Below are 24,551 nucleotides of genomic sequence, written 5' to 3'. Positions count from 1 at the left end.
GTTCACACAGATTTCTACTGATTATAAAATACATAGCCACTGAATAAAGTTTACAAAAAAGTACAAGAAGAAAGTTGGAAAAAGAAACTTATAAGAGCACCACTAAAAGGTAATTACTATTTAATATTTTGCTTTTATTTAAGATACTGGGTTGGCCAAAAAGTTCGTTCAGGTTTTTCTGTAACATACAAAAACCAGAACGAACTTTTTGGCCAAACCAATATTTTTCTAAGCAACTCTTTTTAGAGATGATATAATACTGCATATGTTATTTTAAATATGTCTTTTTACTTGATTCTATAGTATAAACACTTATTCAAAATCATTAATATGATTTTGGAACTTAATTTTTAATGATTAATATTGCATACATAAATTTATTACTATAACCTTAACTCCCTCTTGTGTTTAGATCTTTATGTTGCTTTTTACATACAGAAGATATACTTATTTGGACATAAATTTTTCTCTACTCTTCTGATTATTTTCTTAGGATACATACCTGATGTCAAGTTACTCTAAAGGCCTAGAATTCTAAACAATTGTACAAGTTTCAAATTATTCTTTATAAAGGAAAGGAAAAACCCTTTTGTGCTGTCAAGCAATGACTTAATATTGTCATTACTTTTAATAAAACTTCAGGGTAACTATCTTTAAACTGTAGGATATCTGGTGATTATAAAAGTAAGTATGTGGTGTATTTGCATCTAAATATAGATACACACATACACATGCACATATATACACATATATATTGAATATAGACATATTAAAGTGTGTAATACTTCTGCAGGTAAACCAGTACTAAAGGGAAAATTATAAATATATGGTAATTTGATAAGTTTGAAAATGGTACTTAAAACACTGACAACACCAAATGCTTGTGAAGCTGTGGAGCAACAAACACCCCCATTCACCGCTGGTGGAAATGCAAAATGGTGCAGCCACTGTGGATGGCCGCTTGGCAGTTTCTCACAAAACTAAACATACTCCTACCATATGACCCAACAATCATGCTCTTTGGTATAACTCAAAGGCATTGAAAAGTTACGTTCACACAAAAACCTGCACGTGGATGTTTACAGGAGCTTTATTCATGATTGCCAAAACCTGGAAGCAATCAACATGCCCTTCAGTAGGTGAATGTATAAGTAAATTGTGGTACATCCAGACAATTATTTAACACTAAAAAGAAATGAGTTGTCAAGCCATGAAATACATGGAGGAAACTTAAATGCGTTTAACCAAGTGAAAAAAGCCAATCTGAAAAGGCTACATGCTGTATAATTTCAACAACACGACATTCTAGAAAACGCACTATGAAACGCACCAGAAAACTGGCAACACTATGGAGGGTTGCCAGGTTTTGGGGATTTCCGGTATTAGTGGAGAGGCGGGGATGAATAGGTAGAGGACAGAGGAATTTTATATCAGTGAAACTGCTCTGTATGATACTATTATATCATGTTTGACACATGTCATTGTTTAATTGTCCAAACCCACAGAATGTATAACATCAAGTGTGAATCCTGATGTAAACTATTCATTTTGGGTAATCCATGATGTGTCCACTGATTTTAACACATGTGCCTCTATGGTGGAGATGTTGATGGTGTACATGTGTGGGGTCAGAGGGCATGGGGGAACTCTGTACTTGCTGTGAACCTAAAAGTGCTGTAAAAAAAAAAATCAAGCCTATTTGAAATTCTAAAAATAAAAGAGATATTTAGCTCTTGTTTTAATTGCATTTCTTAGGATACAAGTGAAGTGGAGTCTATTCATCCTATGAATCTTGACTGCACATGTGACTTTCTTTGGCTAATAGAAGGCTCAGACTTGAGTGATGACGGCCGACGAGTTTGGGTCTTAGACATCTAGAGGTCTTGCATATATCTACGCTCTTCCTTGGAACTTCTAACCTGTTTAACAATGGCTAGTTTACTGGAGGAAGAAAGACATGTGATCCAAGTGAAATGACTGTCAAGTATGGGGATGAGGCATCCTAAACCAGCCAAGCTACAAGCTGGCTAGGACAGCTGACTGCAGACCCATGAGGAAGTGCTACCAACATCAGACGACGGAATCACCCAGTTAATCCACAGATTCCCGATTTAAATTAATGTTGATTATTTTAAGCTACTGGGATTTGTGTCCGTTACACAGCATTCTTGTGGCAACAGATCACCAATACATTGAACTTGTTTAAAATGCCTGTTAGTATATGAAAAGTTGAGTACGGCTATAGTTAAAACAGAGCTCACATTTCTTATTTGTACAAATGGCAGAAAAAGTTATAGCAAGTATCATGATTCTGCAGTTCTGTTATAATTAATATACTATGAATATGATAATGAATCAAAAATAGAGAAACAGAACATAAACTAATATTAGCAGACAGTAAAGTAAGAATCTCACCCCATTTCAAAATTAACTAGAAAATATTCAATCTCATGCCCCTATAAAAATGTATGAGGTCTTATATGTGAACTTATTAAATTATTGTCGAATAGTAGAATATTGCTTATGTAGAAAAATTGTATTTTGGCTACACTGACGTGTGAATAACATCAACAGTAGAATGATTCCTAAGCAGGTGAAGCCTGTGGTGTTAGATAAACAAATATTCAAACATTAATTCAGTCACTTTTTAATTACGTGAATTTGGGCAAAGTTTTTTATTTTAAAAGAGATAATAATATGCATCTCATGGGAATGTCCTACTATGTAACACAAACTATGTAAAGTACCTAACAAACTGTTGCATGAATACTTGTTCCCTTTCCTTCTTTACTAACACCAATTCCTATGTTTCTTTAAATACCTAGGTATTCAGGTATTTTAAATAAATTTATAAGAGTCTTCCTAGTGCAAATCTGGTTATTTTGTCTGTTTTTTTGCAGCTCACTAACCAGAGCTCTTAGAGAAACATAAAGTGACAAGATTGCTTTTAAGTCATCAATCAAGACTGAAGCATATCAGAGAAAAATTAACTAGGTTAACCGAAAAACAGAGTCCAATTCATAAAATTGCAACTCACTGGAAGTGAGATTAAAAGGCATATTACAGTGGAGACGCACACAGGTTTTACACATTGTTTAAGCAATTTGTATTGCTTCTTAATAATCATATTTTTTGGACTTTAATGAACACTGAAAATAAATACTTCTTTTGTAACAAGTGCACACACATGCATATTTGGGTCATGCTGAAATTTAGGTTTTACACTTCCCTCCTCCGACTAAAACTAAAACTAGCATCAGGAGATAAACTTGGTCAATTTATATGAAGACTTTTAACAAATGCCCAGTGCTTTTTCTGTTTAGTTTAAGTTAACCCCTTGATCAAGAAGAAATAAAGAGGATATGAGAGATAACAGAGGCTTAGCCTATTTCAAAATTTCTTAAGCTCAGAAATATACACAATTTTCAATAGCAGAAATATGTGAATCATGAGAGAACAGATATATAATTCTCTAATGACATTATTCAGTGGAATTTACAAGTTGGAATACAGCTGAACACTGTTGAAGTTGTATTATGGACCGTCATGCATGCTTTGGGAAGGAAGCTGTGAGCTACCCCAAAGATGATAGCCATCAGCTGATATAAACAGCTTCTGAAACAGTGTAAGTATCTGCAGAGGCGCTGTAATGATGAATTTCTGGAAAGATTTAAAACTAAATATTAAACTATTTAGCAAACTAAATCTGCTTATAATAAATAGTGTTAACGTGTTGTATATTACTATTAATTTATTATGTAGTACTAACATATATTTGATCTGGGAATGAGTTTACAAACTAACAAGAAGGTCTATGGTGAAATTATTATTTAAATTAAATTCATATGAATCCCTGCCTAAAAGATGACCTTTATTAAAAATATATTTTCTTAGAAACAAATACGACATTTCAATTAGGCTTTTGAAAAACAAATGGTTGCTTCATTTTTTTTACAAAATAGCAAAATGTTAACTCTTCTTAAGATAATTAGCATTGTTTCATTTTAAAACTTAAAATTCCCTCTAAATTTCCTACTAAGTTAGTCAAAGTATAGGTCATACTATATGCTATTACATGTGAGGACAAGCACAATGCACTTATTACATTAAGTTCAATGTGATCTAACACATTTTATAGTCTGGTTGCAAGTCACCAACATGGGTGAGTGATTTTATCTTTCTGGATTTCCATCTTCTCTGTGTAAAACAGGCACTGAAAAAAAGTCTTTTCCATCTCTCTGTATTATAAAAACATATGAACTAACAAGTCTGTACTTGCTATAACTTTCTATTCAATGGCTGATTTTCTTAATTCTTTGTTTTCTCCTGCAAAATATCTGGTATTCTAATGTAGTTCATTTAGCACATGCCATGTAGAGTTCACGGTTTATCTTATGCCCCTGTTTTTGTACTTTAATTCAGTCAAAGGAATGACTGCTTGGTACTTGTTTGAACTTGGATAAAAGTGACTAAATTTTTCTTTCTAAAGGCAAGGGAAGGAAATGTCCTGCTAGGCTAAGACTAAGCATGAATGATTTCACCTGAGAGGGACAATTTGTCAGAAAATTATGAGGAGGTACAAACAGAGAGTTATAATGGAAGCAGTCTTGCAACATTAACTGTACTATTCACTCTCATAAATTCTGTAGTAAATCCACACACGCCACACGGAGGGGCGGTGCAGGCCGGATGGCTCTCCGGCAGGTGGGCTCCCACTGCTGGCACTCCCCCTGTGGAGTGGTCGTCATGCCACAGAAGATAGCACCCCACCCACCCTGGCTTGGGGCGGGAGCCATGATTCATGTACTGAGGAATTAACTGGAAAAAATGGAAATGGCAGCCCAGAAAGGTGGACAAAAGCTATGGTCCTAAATCACCTTCAGAATGGTTTTTCACCATGAGCAATTAGTTACTCCTCAGCAAAATATAGTTTAACGAGGGCAAAGACTAGATTGGAGTCACACAGGGATAAAACAGCCTTTATGAAAATCATTGTCCCTTTTATAAAGGTGCCATTAATAAGCACCATTTCTCTATCCAGAAATTAAGCTTAATGCTCATTCTGGCAAACTCAAAAGATAGTCATGTTTGGAACTTACAGAAGAGTTTTCACTGTTCTAATTACTCACTGACTATGAGAGATTAGGCGCGATTCCCCATTAAATTAAAATAGTTCAGAGGATTGAGGTATCTTTTGTCCAATGAATATTAAATATACATAAAAAGCAGTGATGTCATAGTTATGTATCTAATGGTATTGTGTGAATGCACTAAAGTAGACAGGAAAGTAAATTATTTAATGAAGAACATTGAACTAATTGAATTTTAACCGAATCTTGATAACATTAATGCAGTGAAAGGTGGCAAAAAGAGCATGAACTTTAAAACTGTAGAGCCCGAGCTTCTAACCTTGCTCATCAGTGTGACCTGGGGAAGTTTATCTAATTTCCCTAAGCCTCTGTGTCTTCAACTGCCAAAGGGGATATAATATTTAATTTGCAGTGTTGTGAAATTCAGTAAGGTCTGGTCTATAAAGCATATAATCTGGCTGAATACAAACTACATGCTAAATAAATATGGGCTGCAGGGCATCTCAAACTTTCACTCCCAGATCTAAAAGTTATAACCTAAGGGCTATAATTCAGAATGCAATATCTCTATCAGGTAAGCATTTAAAGCTCTGAACGTTAAAGAAACTCAGAACATTTAGGATCAAAAACAGAAATCCCACTCTGTCATCCAATTTTTAAGTAGTATATTTGTCAAAATGGTTCAAAAAAGAGATTAGCTCTGGAAAATAAGCTCCACCATTCAGACAGGCCAGTAGGGTCCCTTTCAGGTAATGCACATTTTCAAACTAAACGTCTTAGGGTCATCCAAACCATGATGACGTTTTGACAGCTGAACTGTTCCTCTTAAAAGTTTTGGGTAAATTTTTATATCTGAGTGTCAACTTAGAATTTCAAAAGAAATCTTTATTATCCATCCATCATCCCAAGGAAGTAAGACATTTTCTCTTATACAATGTATCCTATAAAATAAATAACTAATTATGAACAGCTAATCATTATGAACAGCTAATCACAGCCTGGAAATAATGTAGGTCATTACATATAGCTAGCACTAATTAGTACTTACTCTGAGGCTCTATGTTAAGCACTTTTATAAGAGTTCACTCGCTTATTACTTCTAATATGTCTATGGGTCAACACCATTGACCATTTTGCAGATGAAGAAACTGGAGTTAGAGAGGTTAAGTGACTCGCACAAGACCATCCTTCTAAGCAGCTGTTCTGGAGCCAGAATGGGAATCAGGCTGTCTGTCTCCATAGCTCATGCTCTTAACCTTTATGCATATTATTAGTATGAAACAAGTTTATAAACACCCTCATTTCTTTACTACTTATTCATTAATACACATGTTTTTAGACCTTTTTACATTTCTAGGACTGTTTTATGCTCAACATTAATAGAAAAAAATCGTTAACTCACATGATGTATGGAATAACTGAGAAGTCAGAACAGCAGAAATAAGAGTAATAATAATAATAATAATAATGGCAAAATCTTAGCTGTTAGGATATGCCAGGCACTTCTGAAGAACTTTCATTATTTTAATTGTTTTGACGTTTATAACGATCTAATAAAAAGAATAATATTGCACCCATTGTACAGAGTAGGAAACTGAACCACAGTTTAATTTGCTGAAGGTAACATAGCGAATCAGTGGTAAAACCAGGATTTGGATGCAAAGGGCTGGTCCAAAGTTCATTCGTTTAACCACTGCTCATGGATGATGAGAGGTGTTTTTGGCAGTACAAGCAATCTAAGGGAATCTGCTACTGACACCAATTTTCTATGGGAAAATATCTTAACAATATGTAGTAGAGACTCAAGCTTTTTCCTTGGTTATATAATAGTTATGGTTATAAAAATGAATTCATGTTCTGTTCTTAAATTGTTGCATACACAAAACAGATGGTGATATGTCTGTGGGTTTTTGAAAGGAATGAATAAAGAGCATAAGCTTCAGAAGTTTTGGAAGTCTGATTCTGAGTCCATGTTTTATAACAATTCTGTGAGAAATGCAAATAAAAACCCACACCCCTGCTTTTGCCCTGTGGGCCACTTGAATAAAATTCTTCCCCTTTTCTACTTTCTCCTGTTATTGATCCATTTCATCTTTTTTCAGTAACCGGAGACTAGTTTATAATTAGTGGGGACTTATTTTGTCCCCACTAATTATTTGTATCTTTTATTTGTATCTTTTTATTTTTTTTGATCAAAGTAAATTTAGAAAATCGCAAATATCCTTAAGATGAGACCAAGCTGGGTCAACAAATTTCTCTAGACAATCTCAATATTCCATTGATTTCAATTGCTAATGAAGAGACTTGGGGAAGTTATGAGTGTGGTGGGCAGGCTGAGCCTCCACTGCAGAAGTTTCCCTCCCAAGAGAGGCTGGAAGTCAGGAAACACAGTTAGTTTCTCTCACACTTGAGGTTCTGATTACGTTTTCTAGAGGGATTGTAATAAGTGATGTAATGGTCAACTGAAAATAATGTATTACCTACTATGTGCCTGGCAAAGATACCAAGATAAAAAAGATAATAAGACCCGATTCTGCTCCATGAGGAATTCCCACATTAATGGGGCTTTGGGAAAACGGGTGGAGAAGAGTACATATTTAGATGAACCATAATTATACATCTAATACAACATAGTAAATCCTATTGCAGAGATAAGACATATGACTAAAAATAAAGGAATAAATCTGTCAGAAAGGGACATCCAGATAAACAAACGAACCAATAAACAAAGAGGATCTTTATGAGCTAGCTGGCTGTCAGATTTGTGGCTTAAGAGGTAGCAGTTTAGTTTAGCTGGCAGTTCTCTGTTAAGAGTTAAGGAGAACAAAAGAAACCCTTACAGGTTGCTCGTGGTGGTAGCAAACTGACTCAATCACTTTAGGGAAAAAAATTCATGTTAAAAGCCAATATTTCTAGACATACACTCTAGAATCTAGAACCTAGAGAAACTCTTGTACATTTGCAACTACACTTATCAATATACAAAAATATTCTTAGGATCACTGTTTGTGAGAGCAAATTAAACAACAAAAAATACTTTGGAAATAACTCAAAAGGAAAATTGATAAATAAATAAGGTAGACTCATAATGAAATTTACAGCAGTAACTAAATAAATTGCAGCTATACACATTAACAGGAATAAATCTTGCAAACAGATTGCTGACCTAAAAGCAATATAATGTTTGAGGTTTATACACACACATACACTCACATGAAACTAAAAAATCAAAAAAAAAAAAACATTCAGGAATGTGGTTCTCTATAGATAGAGTTAGGAGACATTGGTAATGTTTATTTTTATAACTGGGGGATGTGGCACAGTGTTCATTTCATTGTTTATGATTGTTATTATAATCATTTGTACCTTAAATATATATATATATATATATGTATATTCTTTTGTAGGATAAAATATTTCATATTAAATAAATGTTAATAATGGCAGCTCTCTGTACCACTGATAATGGATAATCAAGGTTGGGCCTGCCTTCTTGGAATGTGTTGGCTCTTAAATCAGGAGCCACTGGGAATTATTAATCTTGGTGTTTAGAACACAAAACTGCTTTTTCAATGTAGAAGTTAATAAATACCACTGCATAGACCACGAACCATCCCCTGTGCTTATGAGACCTTAAATAGTAGCAAAGAGACCTGGGATAACTAGTAGTTTTGCCTCAATTCTTCCTAGGTCAAGCTGGGCCTTTGGAAAGGCACACATCATAGTGAAATGAACAGCTAACTGGTTTTCAACGCAGGTAATATTAAAGACTGACATTTATCCCACAAATACTTGTGAGGGGCTAATTATCTGGAAGGGATTATCCTCTGCTTTGGGAATACAGCAGTGGAAGGCCTCACGGAGCTTATATTCCATTTGTGGAGAGGGGAACAGACAATAAACAAGGTCATACAGAAAGAAAATATTTTGTGATAAACATGCTAAGGAGAGGAGAAAAAAACAATTAAAAATCAATGAAATATGGTTAGTTCATATTTAAGCTTCACATATGTTTATCCATATCCATAGATTCTGAGTAAGAAATAAAATGCATCTGAGATTAGGACACAGCTTTGATAAATATAAGAACTGGTTGGATAAATGGAGATGGGAAAGTTCATTCCAAAGTAATGGTCCTATTAGAAAGTGAAATGAAGAAAACTGTGAGAGTAGCAAGTTTTTGGATGGACACACAGATGATAGCATATTGCATACACACTTTAGCCATCTTAGGTAGATTGGAAATGGCTATAGATAATACATCACTTGGTTACTGATGAAGATTTCAAAAAAAGGAATAAATAGTTACAAGTGTGAGATGGGGATGTGTGATGTGTCATTTACCAAAGTATTAGAAGGAGTACAGGATTTAATAATCAGAAAAAGTATATTATTTCATATTCCGCCCGAATTAACTTTAAAAACATTTAGCTTTAGGGCTTCCCTGGTGGCGCAGTTGTTGAGAATCCGCCTGCTAATGCAGAGGACACGGGTTCGAGCCCTGGTCCGGGAAAATCCCACATGCCGTGGAGCAACTAGGCCCGTGAGCTACAACTATTGAGCCTGCGCGTCTGGAGCCTGTGCTCCGTAACAAGAGAGGCCACGATAGTGAGAGGCCCGCGCACCGCGATGAAGAGCGGCCCCCGCTTGCCACAACTAGAGAAAGCCCTCGCACAGAAATGAAGACGCAACACAGCAAAAATAAATTAATTAATTAATAAACTCTTACCCACAACATCTTCTTTAAAAAAAAAAAAAAGAGTGGCAAAGAAAATTCAAAAGTTTAAAAAAAAACATTTAGCTTTAAAAAGTGAGAAAGCAGAAAGCTAAATATAGTATTATGTGCAATCTCAACTTTAGAAAGGTACACTAAAAGAAAATATGATAAAAGGTATCAGTGACTCTATAGACAACAGCCATAAACAGAAAGATATCATAAAAGGGTTGATCATCTTGTACACATATACTTATAAACATGTAATAAAGAGAATATGAGATGAAAAAAGGAAGTCGCAACTAAGGAAACCAAAGGGATTGCATAAGAATCTCTTACATATTCTGATCTTTAGACAGTAAAATGCAATATGATCAAAGATATATATATCCTTGATGTGTATATGTATAAAAGTATATATATGTGTATACTTGTACATGTTTGTTTATATATGTATGTATATGTGTGTATATTGGAACATATTGTGGTCTTGATTAATTGATAAATTGATGTCAGACTGAAAGAATGGAATTAGGATCCTAAGACTGGAGTTAACATACAGGAAGATTGCAACAAGATACCAAGATATCAATAACAACAAAACTATCCAGTGATATAATGGGATGGTTTGCTTATCAACCAAAGGAGGATTTAAGCAGATGCTGAGTGACCAAATAGAGAGAACATTGTAGAGTGAACTCTAGAAATACGTGGATGGTTGAACTAAAAATGTCCCAGTTCCTTTTCAATCCTTAAAAACTAAGATATTCAATCCAGCTTCTCCTGGGATTTCCCTTCATCCAACATTCATCCCACTCATCATATAAGCCTCTAAGAATTTTTTTTCTAATTTATTCAATTAATTGATTGCTTCAATTATTATCCATATCTGGGTACTCTTGACTTTTCAGTCACAACATTCATGACCTTCCTCTCAATCTTCACTTCATAAATGGCACTTAAGTTTCCATTCTTTCTTTTGCTGGCTTGTGAACATGTCTAATCAAATTAAGTTGCAGTTGGATGCCACCAACTTTTACTTAGTACTCTCATGACTAAAATGAATACTTTATTATTATATTCATTTTCAATTTTCAAGTATAGAGCTAATTGACTTACCATGGGCACTGGAAGAAAAGAACATTGCCTCAGCAGAATGTCTGGTTTGACAGATCTGCTGGACTAGTTTATTATATTGAATCACAAAGATATTATACCAAACAACCAAACAACAACAACAGAAGCTTGTAATTGGGTTATACTGATCTCGAGAGAATGTTGTTTCAAAATCTCTCCCTTACAACTCATGCCTACACTTACCAACTCTCACGGCCAGGAAATTATTGTTTATATCTACCCTCAGTTTTTCACCCTGTGGTATAAAGTCATTTCCTTTTTCTTGATTTTCTGCAGCTGGATATCTCAATAGTAGAGTGATATTATTTTCCACAAAATGAGAAACAGAATAAGGTCATATCAACCATAGAGATCATGTGTAATACTGGTCATAATGATGGACCCAAAGAAGCATCATAGAACAGGTTGGCAGCTACACGTGCTGTGCTGGAAACACAATATTTTGAGAGCAATAACATGTCAAGTTTGCCCAAATAAGAGATGTTAACAGCCACATATTTCCATGTATTGAATGGCAACAGTTGTAATGAAAGTGAAATACATTTTGTGCAGATCAATAACACTCCCTAAACAATTTACACACCATTTACTACTTCTCACTATAGTATGGCAAGTGGTTTTTGGTATTCATTCTAGAGATAGGTACAATCCTAATGTACTAGTGAAAACTAAAGTTGATTTTTTTTTACTGCTCTAATGTAAGAGGATTACAAATTATTTCACTATGCAAGTACATGCAGCTTAATCTGATGTGTAGTATTTAGGACTGCTAAAATCTGCAATTACTAAGTAATTTGGAATTTTTCTGAACAATTATGAATCTCTGCATGGATATAAAGAATATGTTACCTTATAAAAATTATCTTGATACAAAAATTACAACTTTATCTTTCCATTTATTTCAGGTACATATAAATAGCTTACATAGCTAAAGGAAGGATAGTTTTCTATTTCGATTATAAAAAAATAAAATTGTGATTTAAAAAACAACAAAAAAGAAAGATATGCCTAAATTAAAATAAGTAAATAAATGTCAAGATTCCTACAGAAATAAATTCCTTTTCATTATCCCAAGGAATATGTTGACATTTACATTTTGGCCAGCTGAGGTTCAAATTAGATAGCTCCATAGGTAACAGAGACCCAGAGGCCTGTGAGGATCTGGAGGACAAAGATGACGGTTCAGTTATTTTCCCTGAATGGCTTATCCAGCTTTGGCCTCAGCATGGGGCAAGGTATTGGGAGGCTGATGCATGCAGCCATGAAATTACGCATTTTAAGTCTATTTTCTTAATTAATTTAAACATGCTTAATAAACATACATGCATTTAATCTGAAAATTCCTGTGGCCTGGTCACTGGATAGGATCAAGGCTCCCTAAGGTGAGAGAGTTGATCCTATTTTTCATGAGCTTTTTAAAGATGCCTCTTGATAGAGGAAAAAGAATGCTTGAAATTGTAAGACTTGGAGAAAAATCTACTCTTCTTCTCTTTAAGAAAAAAATTTTTTTTTTGAAAAATGATGTTGAAGAACTTGCTGTCAGCAACTGCTAGTTTGCCTGATAGTTAAGAGAGCATAAAAAAATCTGCAGGGGTATACATGTTGTCCCTACTGTGTGATACACAAACCACGAATAAAGAAGGCATGAGTAAGTGAACACAGGAGCAGAGCTCAGAAGAACAAAAAGACGACAGATAGAATTAATGACATTTGTGTCAGATATTCTCAAGACTGTTTTTTCTTGGGGGGTGGGGGTACGGGACAAAGGAATGGTTCATGTGTTACCAGAGTCTCATAAAGCTATCATTTGCCTAGCAGCCCCCAGCTCCACCTCTAGCCACCCACAGGCTCACAGGCCTTGATCAATGACCCTGAACATATATCCATGTCTAGGAAGCAGTTATTTTCTCTAATCCTGGAACACACTGAGTCCTGCCCATCTTCTCTTTGTCTTTCATTCCTTTTTTTGATGAATACCCTTCAGAATTTGCACTGTATTGGAAAACATGGAACTCTTGCTGAGCTCATTTTTCTCCATGAGCATATGCTGTTTTATCATGATTTGCACAGTTATAGTTTTTCCTCTTTGGAAGGTTAGGCCACCTGCCCCCCAGGCTCCTACTGCACACAACCGCAGTGCCCTACACTGTGGACAGATGCTGGGCTCATTTTCTAGTCAGAATTCGGTATTCGTGAAGTCAGAAAGAAACTACTCTTGCTAAATCAATACACAGCAGAGTTTTTTTTTTTTTTTTTTTAAAAGACAGCCCCACATCGGAAGATCAGTGAAGTTAAATAGCCAGCCTTCCACTCACCCCTGAGGATGCAGAGTTCTAAAGAATAATAGCAATTTGGTCAGCAAAGAAAGATACCTGCTTGGATGTGAAGCTATCAGGTTTCTAAGCAAAGGCAGAATGGTTTAAAGACAGAGTAGAGAAATTTAAGAATTTAGCCAGCAAATATAAAATGGCTAAATTAGACTTTGCTGAAGCAGCTAATTTTTCCCAGATAAGACATCCTCATAGGTTTATTGTACATGGTCAAAAAACTGAAGCAAAATTCATCTGTGGATCAGACAATGATTTTGCTAATTACTGATTTTTGTAAAATAGAGATTTAATTCCTGGTTTATCTTTTATTTACCATGGCCATGCTCTCTGATAGAATGAGATCACCATGTGATGACAATTATAGACATTGTTCCATGCAGCCCAGTAAAATTCCAGGGTTTAGATTTGATCATGCAGTATATTACATAGAAAGCAAATGTAGAGAGGTAAATATTCTGTATAAAGTATTTCAAAGGAAGCTTGTGATTTCCTATATTAATTTTAACATGAAATATCATTTCTAAAAGCAGACTCATTTTTTAGATTCCCAGGTTTAGCAAACAATGCTTTATGCTTATTGATTAAAAGTTTTCTAGCTTCCTAATAAATCAATGTGCTGTGCTGTCTCAGGATCTAAATTCCCCACACTCAAATGGCAGGTAGTAAAATATATGTATCATGATTACCTATTGAATGCAGTCATAAAATAATATATGACAGTCTTTGAAATTTCAAGGCAAACATTTAAAGATTAAGATGAATAACTGTCAATTAAAAAAATAATAAACCTATATCTTCTTTGAACCAAAGGCAACAGATATAAAATCATGGTGGTACTTACCACGGTGAAGTTCATCACTTTCAATATCCAAATTGTCATGGCTAAGTTAACTATCATGGTAACCAACAGCAGAAGGACAAAGAAGTATAAGCACCTCTTTCGCCATCCATAAATTCCCACTGGGTAAAGTTGTGCATTCTCAGCCCTTGGCAGGTTATTTTGTTGTGTTGCTAGTATGTACTGTTCTCGTGTCATCTAAAAAAAAAAAAAAAAAGAAAGAAAGAAAAGAAGTATTCAAAAATAAAACCAAAGATTTTTTAAAATCAAAAGGCACGAGATATCTAAGAATAATGGTGAGTGCTCACACAATTATTGATGAGTAATTAAAATTAATTTATTTAATTAAAATTAATTGAAATGTTATAAACCCCCTCAAATGCTTATCACTAGTTTTGCTTTTCAAAGCTATTTAACTACCTGTTACATCTCTAAGATGTGTATCATTTTCAGCGGGGTTTGTCCAATCCTAACATTGACCTTTGCTCTCAGGAGTCTGTGAAGATTCTCAGCAATACTTCCATTTGTCTAAAGCCCAGTAACTGTATGCACAGCCATGCTACTCTTGGAATGGACTTTATCTGTTTTTCGGAGTAGACAGAGGCCAACTGTACCACAAGATATTTTTGTGGCTTTAAAAATGCAGGATAGGGCTTCCCTGGTGGCACAGTGGTTGAGAGTCCGCCTTCCGATGCAGGGGACACGGGTTTGTGCCCCGGTCCGGGAAAATCCCACATGCCGCGGAGCGGCTGGGCCCGTGGGCCATGGCCGCTGAGCCTTCGCGTCCGGAGCCTGTGCTCCGCAACGGGAGAGGCCACAGCAGTGAGAGACCCGCGTACCGCAAAAACAAAACAAAACAAAGAGCAGGATATAAGGAGCTCAGTGTATATGTTTTAATAAAATGTCAGTGTGTTTGCAAAAACCTATGGAAAGAAAATCACTTTTATTTAGAATTATATAGATATAACTATTTAATCAAAACTTTTATTTAGAATGTTATTTATTTTAGTTGTATTTCAATGAGTTATCAGTATAAAATTGATCTCTGAAAGAACAAACAGCATATTTACTATCCTGTAACATAATACAATGATATCAGCAGAAGTCAGTTTTGGAAAAGAGGAGATGGTATTCTATGGTAGTATATAAATTTAGGTTCTAAATTAGTTCTTTCAAAGAGCAAATGCATTATTTACTATCTGATAAAACCTAAAAATATGGATAAGAAATGTCAAGGCATATGTACTGGGTATACAATTTTCATAATAATATATTCATTACCTGAAGGATGGAAACTTTAAATTTTATAAAATATGATTTTCTATAGAACAATAATTGTTCTTTTTTTCTTTTTAGGTTTTTCTCAGATTTCTTGTGCATGCAATTAATAATTAATACACCAACAGAAATAATGCTGAATAAATTATGCAATGATAAAAACAACATAACAAAGAATTTAAATTACTTATTAAGTAGTACAAAATATATAATGTAAGATTATTAATTTATGGTGTTAACTGACTTAATCCTACACTAAATAAAATGTTGAACTATATACTGAGAAATGCAAAATACCCAAGTTATTTGGCTTTCTCCCATTTTTCTTTTTATTTTAGAGCTATAACTTCAAATTGTATTAATGCACTGTTAAATACTATCGTTCCAATTTTTTATGAGTGACATATATTATATGTAAGAAAATAAAAATAGTTTCATATGTTAAATTATAATTTAAAATATATTAGAAGAGCTAATACTATTAGATGATTAAGAACAAATTCTTTCATAATATAAAACATTACCTTTTTCTTTATTGTCATTGTTATTATTTAAATTAATATTTAATATTTTCTTGAAAGTAGCCCAAAAGCTTTAGACCTTAATTCCAATTTGGAGTGGAGATGTGTAACTTACTAACTGCTACAAAACGTAAAGTTATACAACAGGTGACAGAACACCACAGGAATTTGCCTGAAGATTCTGGTGGAGATTTTATATCTGACAATGGCTATTATTACGAAGTAGAAAATACATTATAGGAAGACGATAAAGGGACCTCTAAGAACCACCACAATTAAAGGGAAGAAAAAGGAAGAGCCATGTTCTTCAAAAGAGGAAGAGGATGGACGTGAGAGTGGAGCAAAAGAGCCCAGAAACCTGATTATGTCCAGCTGACAAGGAAGAGACCTTGCTTGGTATAGCTGGTCTCTGAAGTCACAAGCAAAATGCTGTGACTATTCACACCATGCATTGTCTTTAATCTCATATTAAAGCAAACTTCCTTTTTAGAATATTCTATTTCTACAAATTCTGTTTAGACATGAAGGTGAGATTAACATGCCTTAGAAAAGAAATGAGAACTGAATAAGTATCTGAAACAAAACAAACACACATTACAAAGAAAATGGGCTTTCAACAATAGAATTGATTTTTTTTGGTAAAGCATCAGAAATTCAGTAAATATATCAAATGCCTCTAACAATTTGAAAAAGCAAATAGCGTAACAAAAAGCCAAGAGAAAAAGTTGTCAAGAAAACAAAAAATCTGTTATTTAATTAAAACTATTTTACTACCTCAAGGAATTCAATGATATTTTCTTAAATAAAGATGAGTTTAACATTTTTACTTTATATATGTTGTTCATCACAAAATACTTCAGAATATCCAAGCTGCAAAAAGACAACAAGACTATAGAGTTTTCTTTAAAAATTTCCTTCTTTCTTAAGTCTCACAGACCTGAGTGTTTTTCAAGATCACAAATGCGTTCACAGTGGTTACAGTGCTCTGTAGAGAACAACATACAATGCTTAAGAGATTAAGCAAACTACCCTATATTTGAAACTTTTACAACCTTCGCCTGAAATGTTAAATGCTGACCCATTTTCAAGTATTAAACATATTCTGAAATATCTCGGTTCCCTTGGCATTATGAGAATTCCATAAACAAAATAGAAAATTGTTTAAGTGTTTATTGTCATTCTAAAGGAATGTAACAAATGTACACTTGCAGATATACTTATTTTCTCAGAAGAGCTAAGTAAACTTCCTGAAAGAGAAATGGCCAAGATTTCCTGAGAGAATATATATCACTGTGCTGTCTCTCTGGTTAGTCCTCTCTACTTCCTTCTGAAATATAAATTCAACATTCTCAAAATTATTGTTTTGCAATTCTTTTGGTTTGCAAGGTTGTGACTACCCCTATTACTGGTTATTACTTAAAATAATAAGGACTTCCTTCATCTTAGTTTTGCAGTTCTATTTCATACTAGATTTTATGTTTAAAAGCATTCGTTAGAGTCAAGTAACTTCTAAAACACAGTCTTTCTTAGCTAAGGTTGAGGAAGTCTTCAGCCTTCTTGGATCCAGATGTTTATCAGCATTCACGTTAAGATAAATACATTTATTTGTACCCTCTTGTCATTCAGGGAAGGGCTGATTTAATTCTGGACTTTGCACTTTCTAGACCTTGTGAACTTTTCAACATTTTTCTCCAAAGGTATGGAAAATCTGGTTTTCAGAAAGGGTTATTTTATTCAGTAAATTTAATAACTTAGTGTGTAAATACTAGAAGAGAATGAATTAATCATTCATTAATCACTAATGACCTAAACATGATTCACCACTAATAATCTAGCTCTGGAGAATTCTGGTAAAGTCTACTGAGCTGGATGGAATGGGAGAAAAATTAACTAAAGCATCAGAGTCCATTGGCTACTACTCCCCTGCCTCACAGAAGGGGACAACAGTACAAAATACTAAAGCCAAGGTAACGTTATAAATATTCCAATCTACCTGGCATCATTATTTCGGTATTTTGTATAAATACTCAGAGCAAGGCACAGTATTTGAGACTCTAGTTTTCATTCGACAAAATATGTTTTTAGTGACAACTATGTGCAGGTAGAGTTCAAGTTTGCTGCACTCATGAATTTCACATAGTTATGGAAAACACAATAAACCAATAATGTAAAAAAATTATGTGTATATAGAAAATAACATATCAAATAGTGATATGTTCTGAAGATGATAAATACAATATAATGGATTCATGATATAAGCAATAAAATATTAAATAGTGATAGACGCTATGAAGATAATAGGCATGGTGATATAATGGGGGCGTGGGAAACTACTTTGAAAGTGGTAGAAAGAGAATGCCTCACCAAGGAAGTGACCCCTAAGATGAAATTAAAAGGATGGAAATCTTCTATAAAGAAAGTTAAAGGAGATCTTTGAAGATTTATCTGAAGGCCGAATTAGAGTGGGCTAAATAGAAAATGAAATATGAGGAAGTGGAGAGAGTATAGACAGTTTTTGAGGGGTAGAGAAGAGCAAAGGAATGGGATTTCAGATGAGAATATGAAGTCAGATGTTGGAGTATTAAATCAGGGACCAGTGTGAGTTTATGTGAAGGATATGAGAGAGAAAATGGAAAAGCAATGAGGTTACTTAATATGGGACCAATAGTCGAGGTGAAATCTGGGATACAGAGACAAGTTCTGCATTCTCAGAGGTGTGGTGGCCAAGGAACTAGTGACAATGACAGAAGATCAGCCAGGCAGCTGGGCTTTACAAGGTGGGAATAAAGTAGACAGGTTATAATGATCATAATCCAATGAGAAGAGTTCTTGGTCTTAGTCATGCACTAGTATTCTGACTCACATCAGCATATGCAAAACTGAAGGTAGTTGCACCGTGGTTAGAGTTTGCAGGTGCCTGGCTCTGGGACGTGTGGCACTGAGACTCACCTGCTCCACAGCCCACTTAAACAGAGGCTCCATGACTACAAACTTGCTCCATTTGGAGTTCACTGTATAAGACCTAGAATGCTCATGGGTATAAGTACCATCTTCTCCTTTGCATCCCCACAGTCTTTCCTCTCTTTAAGTAAGGTTTTATTATTTATTTTCTAAAATTGGGAGTAGAGAAAGGAGGGCGTTTGTGAATATAATTAGACGTGGCATCTCTCTAGTTAGACAAGAAAGGCTAAAGCAAATTCGATATGTCTTAATATTCATGAGACTAGAAGAAAAGAAGAGGTTAAAAGAGATTACAACATCTGAGATAATTGTTTTACATTGCCATGGCTAAATTAAGGGTAAAAATAAAAGCTATTAATGGAATGCTCTGTTTTATGTTTTGTAAGGAAGAAATATTGTCTGAAAGGATGATCAAGTGACCCGCTCACGTTTGTATCCTTATGATCCTAATGGCGGGGGGGGGGGGTCTGAACAACTTAAATATGGCAGTGAGAACTGAGAAGTACGGAAGTGAATTGTAAGTCATCACTTTTTTTGAATCTGAGTTTTACTAAGAATAGAAAAAGGACTCTCGGACTTTGCCCAAAAGCATGAGGACATTAGAAAGTTAGTTCAAGCCCAGGTATTGAGAACCTGTTCTCTCCAGTCCGGATTTTACCACTACATTGTCAATCTGATGACAAAGGTGTAAAGAGAACCCAATTTTATATTTCAAATCATATAATTGATGTAATTGTTTTTAAAATACCACATTTAACACTATTATAATACTACTCACATCAGTACTGGCTATAACACAGAGATGTAAGCACACAGACTGGAAGGAAATAGCAGATTATTTGTTTAACTCACTATTTCATTCCTTAAAATTAAAATATAAATTAAGAATCTCAGTTTTGCTCAGACCTGTTCCCTGTGTTCCCTGTTATGGGAAATATGAATATAAAAGAGAAGCATGTGTCTCCTGGAAAGTAAGCTAGATAATTTGGGAAATTGTTTTTAATTTCTGATTACAGAGCTAACACTTGGCACATTCAAGTAGCAATATGCAACAGCGTTGTGACCATAAAAATTGAATCTCAGTTTCAAAACCCCTTAACCCTCTCACTGGGAATATCTTAGATTCCAGGAGAAGTGGTAAATCATGTTGGTGTCACTGCTCATTAAGTGTTGATCATGTTAGACTTAACACTACAATTGTCTGTTATTTGTTCAGACAAGGAATGGGCACAGCAAGTGCAGTCTCAGATTTACGTGCCAAGCTGTAATCCCAGTCTGGCCATTCTATTCTGTACATCCTAGGGCAAGCCACTTAGCCTTCCTCTCCCCCAATGCCCTCTGCTCTCAAATGAACGTTACACTGACTTATATAAGAGCAACGTGGGAGGAGAAAAGTAGAATGCTAAAGTTCCCCTTTCCTTTTAAACAGTAAAAATCCTCATTTAAGAAACTGATCTTCCACCTTTTAGCTAGTGGTCCCCTCCTTCAGTGCCGTATAAGTATTTATATTAGAATTCATTTTAAAAGACATGCTGGAAATATCATTTAAAACACTAGATGCTTGAAGTGTCCAAATTATACGGCATTAACTTTACACAGCAGAAAGGCATTTTGTTTTCTGTTCCCAGAAAATGAGTCTCTAAACAGCTGCTAATGTTGAGAGAGACTGAAAACAATAAAGTCCACTTACCATGGCAATTGAAACTTCTCCTTACCTGTGATACTTAATTCTCAAAGGCACATTCCAAGAAGACGGCAGTTAAAAATTTCTATTTAAGAAAAATATCCATTTGGAATGAATTTTTTTTCCAGTTGGTTTATGGAAAATGCTGTAGTCAGATTTTATAGCCTGGAAAAGTAGCAGCCTAGCAACTGAATTTCAAGAATGATGAAAGATATCTCAGTCAAATGGAGCTACCTCTTGAGATGAAATAGAAGAGGACTCCAGCCAAGGCTGACAGTAAAAAAGAAACCTGAATAGACATTAAAAGCGCAACACATTCCCAAACGAATAAAAATTTTAGAAAAATGTGGACGTTTACAGAGAATGACCCAGTCATCATTCTGAGCTTATTTTTGCATATTTCATGTACTCTAAAATGAAGCACTTTTACATAGAAAATACTTTTCCAGTATTTAATTGGATGAAAACTCCATCAGAGTTTTTGGCATTTATTCAGTCACAGACTTAGATTTAGGTTCCTAACAATAAAGTCTCTCAATTCTCAGACCCCCTCATGTGCTATTAAGAGAAAATCTTAGCCATTAAAGTGATTTTGAAGGAGGCTGGGAAGTCTTTTGCCCACTCAGAGTTGTATCATCACCAAGAGATGAAACAACACAGGTATGGGATTTCCCTGGTGGCGTGGTGGTTAAGAATAAACCTGCCAATGCAGGGGACACGGGTTCGATCCCTGTTCCGGGAATATCTCACATGCCGTGGACCAACTAAGCCTGTGCCGCAACCTCTGAGCCTGTGCTCTAGAGCCCGCGAGCCACAACTACTGAAGCCCATCTGCCTAGAGCCCGTGCTCTACAAGAGAAGCCACCACAATGAGAAGGCCATGCGCCGCAACGAAGAGTAGCCCCCGCTCACCGCAACTAGAGAAAGCCCTGGTGCAGCAACGAAGACCCAACGCAGCCAAGGATAAATTAATTAATTAATTAATTTTAAAAATCAATAAATAACATAGGTGGTTGTGAGCATCGTTCACACTAAGATTGCATGCATAAGAAGCCCATAGGAAAGCACTGCTACACATGCACAGCAGGAGGAAAGGGAAAAATCTTTAAGGAAACACAAATTTGCCAGAAACATGGCTGGAGAGCTTAACTGGGCAACGAGAAAGCCCATAATATTTAAAGCAATAAGGATCAACAGGAAAACATGTTTAAAGGGCAATAGTAAGAAAGAGAATAGGAGAAAGAGTAAGGCTTATTGGCTTTTTTTCTAACAGCAAGCAGAAAAACTTCAAGAGAACAAGAAAGATAAAGTATGGCTTCCACAGCCTTGATGATTAATTGGACAGCACCATTGGTTGTGAAAAATCTTGCAAACAAATTTCAAAATACTTATTCTATTGAAAGTCACTTTTTTCCCACTTTCACAAACTTAGTTACATTTTACTACATTAATTTAAATTATTTATAGCATAGTCAAATTTGGGGTTTCTTTGTTTTGTTTTGTTCTGTTTTTTGGTAAAATTCTCTGATGTGTAATGAGCTCTTAAGAAACGTGTTCTGCTTGAGGTTAAGCTCAGTTTTGGAGATGAGGAAAAGAGGAGATTCATGGAGAATATATTTTAATTTAGAATGTACTGCTTTAAATGAATTAAAGATGACTTTGTAAAGATCCACATGATCTCATCAAAACAAAGTTTTTATCCCCAGCATAACTAAATGTTCACCACCTGGATGAAGACAAAGCCACTGGGCCAATAATTAGATTTCAAATCTCTTGAATTTTTGCTTTAAAGTGGGGGAAAAAGATAGGGCCCATTTTTGATATAACAAGTTAGTGGCAGAGAGGAAATGCAGACCAGTTCAGCATCTGATGCCATGAAGGAAGGGTGTAGAAAGAAGCCTGCATAGTCATCATGAAGTGGGACCTGTGTGGACAGATATCTCCATCAGTGCTGGGGAGATGCCGCCTGAGGGTTGGCCCTGATCCTCCGACTCTCCCTCTGTGGAATCTCAGTAGGAGCCACTCAGGAGAGCATGGGCTAGGAGAAGAGGTGAATGCTTCATCCATCATTACTCATACTAACCTTGGTCAGGCACACCTAGATTGTGAGTAAAACCTGTCTGTCCACCAGGGGTGAAAATTGGAAAGAGAAATGGACTGATGGCACTCTGATTTTAGTTTATACACCACAAATCAGGCTCTTTTCAGTGCTGGTATTAGAAAACTAAATAAGATTAACTGGTTATTCTTCTCAGCTGAGGAGATTTGATGACGCTGGATGTGTTGTACTCCTTTCCTTTTCAGTTGTTTTATTGTTGTGTCTTGTCTTAGCTGGGGAAGGGTAGCACAATATGCCACCCCCAAATATGCCACTTTGATTCTTTTGAGCTACTGGCACTTGAAAAACAGCAAATACAGGGAGAGGATTGCTCTGAACTCCCCTTCCCTGCCTATAGATGGATTTAGCAAAAGGAACTCAATTGTCATAAATCCCCTCCCCAGGAGTTGCATCAACCAGGGCAAATTGACTCGTGTCACCGGACAGGAGACTAGAAATGACATTACACCCAGACCCACTTTGTCACAAACTATTCACACCTCCCATCTATTCTTCTAAGGACCATTCATATTTCCTAAACGTCATTTACTCTCCCCTAAGAGACCTACATTTCCTTCTTCTTTCCCTATTAAGGTGGTATTTAAGCCTGAATTCTAAGCCACTTCTTTGAATTATTTCCCTGGGCATCTCTCGGGCATGCAGGAGGGATACATTTTAATAAAATTCTGTTTGTTTTTTCTCTTGTTAATCTGTGTTTTATTATAAGATTCTCAGCCAAGAATGCATAAGGGTAGAGGGGAAATTATTTTTCCTGCTTTACACTCACAATAAATGCCTTTGCTTAGAATTCTTTTATAGTCACCCTAGCACCAAACACAGAGCTAGATATGCTATCAATGATAAATTGAGATTAATACCCACTTTTACTGAATACCTGCTCCATGCTAGGCATTCTACTGGTACCTTTATTGTTGATTCAGCTGAAATCAAATTGATTTTTATATTAACTCAGAAAAGGGGACACTTTAGGAATCATAAAGATGCCATTTAGTATATTACTATTACATCCATGGCCTTCATTAAATAACTCAATAAATATTTGTTGACTCTATGGATGGATGAATATATTTAGAAAGCATAGACTTCAGGCAATTGGAAACATATTTAGGGAACATGGTGAGAGTGAATGGAATTATATGAGATTCAAAATAATATACAATTGTGGACATATTTTTTCCATTTGTGAATTGGAAAGCTGTAGCTTTTTCATGTCCTTAATGGATCAGATGATACCTCAGGGATGCTAGGGGCGTACTCTTGAGACAATGATACTTAAAAACATATCTCTAATTTGAACTTCAAATATAAGCCCCAGTTCTGAATCTCCAGCACTCTAAATTCGGAAGCTTCTGAATCCATTTAAGTATGTACAATTGAGCTATTTATTCGTCCCCGTGTCTCTGATTCTATGGATAATAGCACAATATTTTAAGTCACTGTACTTAAAAAACAAAGAATTTTATTGATGCTAAGATCCTATGTCTCTTTTTTGGGAGGTGGGGAGCATATAGCTCCATCTTTATTTATTTTTCATATTTTCCACATATATCTGTTTGTATCAGTCCTTATTGTCAGCATTCTGTTTTAGAATTTATCATAGCAAGATTAAAGTTTTCTCCCTTCTGACTTATTTCTTGCCTCTATTGCTTAGTCTCAACACATATTCCCAAAGCGTAAATACCATCATGTTTATTCGTATATTAAATAAAAGTCAGTTTAGCACTTTCTACTCACAAGGCATATTTCTAGAAGCTACAGACGCAGCAGTGAAGATGACAAACAAAAATTCAGTTGTCACAGGTTCCCCCCCCCACCCACCCAGGAGTTTCATCAACCAGGGAAGATTAAGTCTTGTCATGGGAGAGGAGACTAGAAGGTG

General features: G+C 35.3%; 1 protein-coding gene across 3 annotated transcripts in view; it reads right to left on the bottom strand.

The window, feature by feature from the left end:
- SGCZ (sarcoglycan zeta) overlaps window positions 1-24,551 on the bottom strand; it is a 915,455-nt gene that overhangs the window by 308,640 nt on the left and 582,264 nt on the right. For 2 of the 3 annotated variants that reach the window (XM_030832087.2, XM_060291683.1), the window contains exon 2: window positions 14,113-14,307. In XM_030832087.2, the coding sequence (XP_030687947.1) occupies window positions 14,113-14,307 (195 nt within the window). Of the gene's footprint in view, window positions 1-14,112; window positions 14,308-24,551 lie in introns of those variants that run through there. The other variant, XM_060291684.1, reaches the window with a different exon arrangement.

This window comes from Globicephala melas, chromosome 21, assembly GCF_963455315.2.
Source record: "Globicephala melas chromosome 21, mGloMel1.2, whole genome shotgun sequence".
NCBI lineage: Eukaryota > Metazoa > Chordata > Mammalia > Artiodactyla > Delphinidae > Globicephala > Globicephala melas.
Note: the sequence above shows the minus strand (reverse complement) of the source record. Positions and strands in the feature narration are given on the sequence as shown.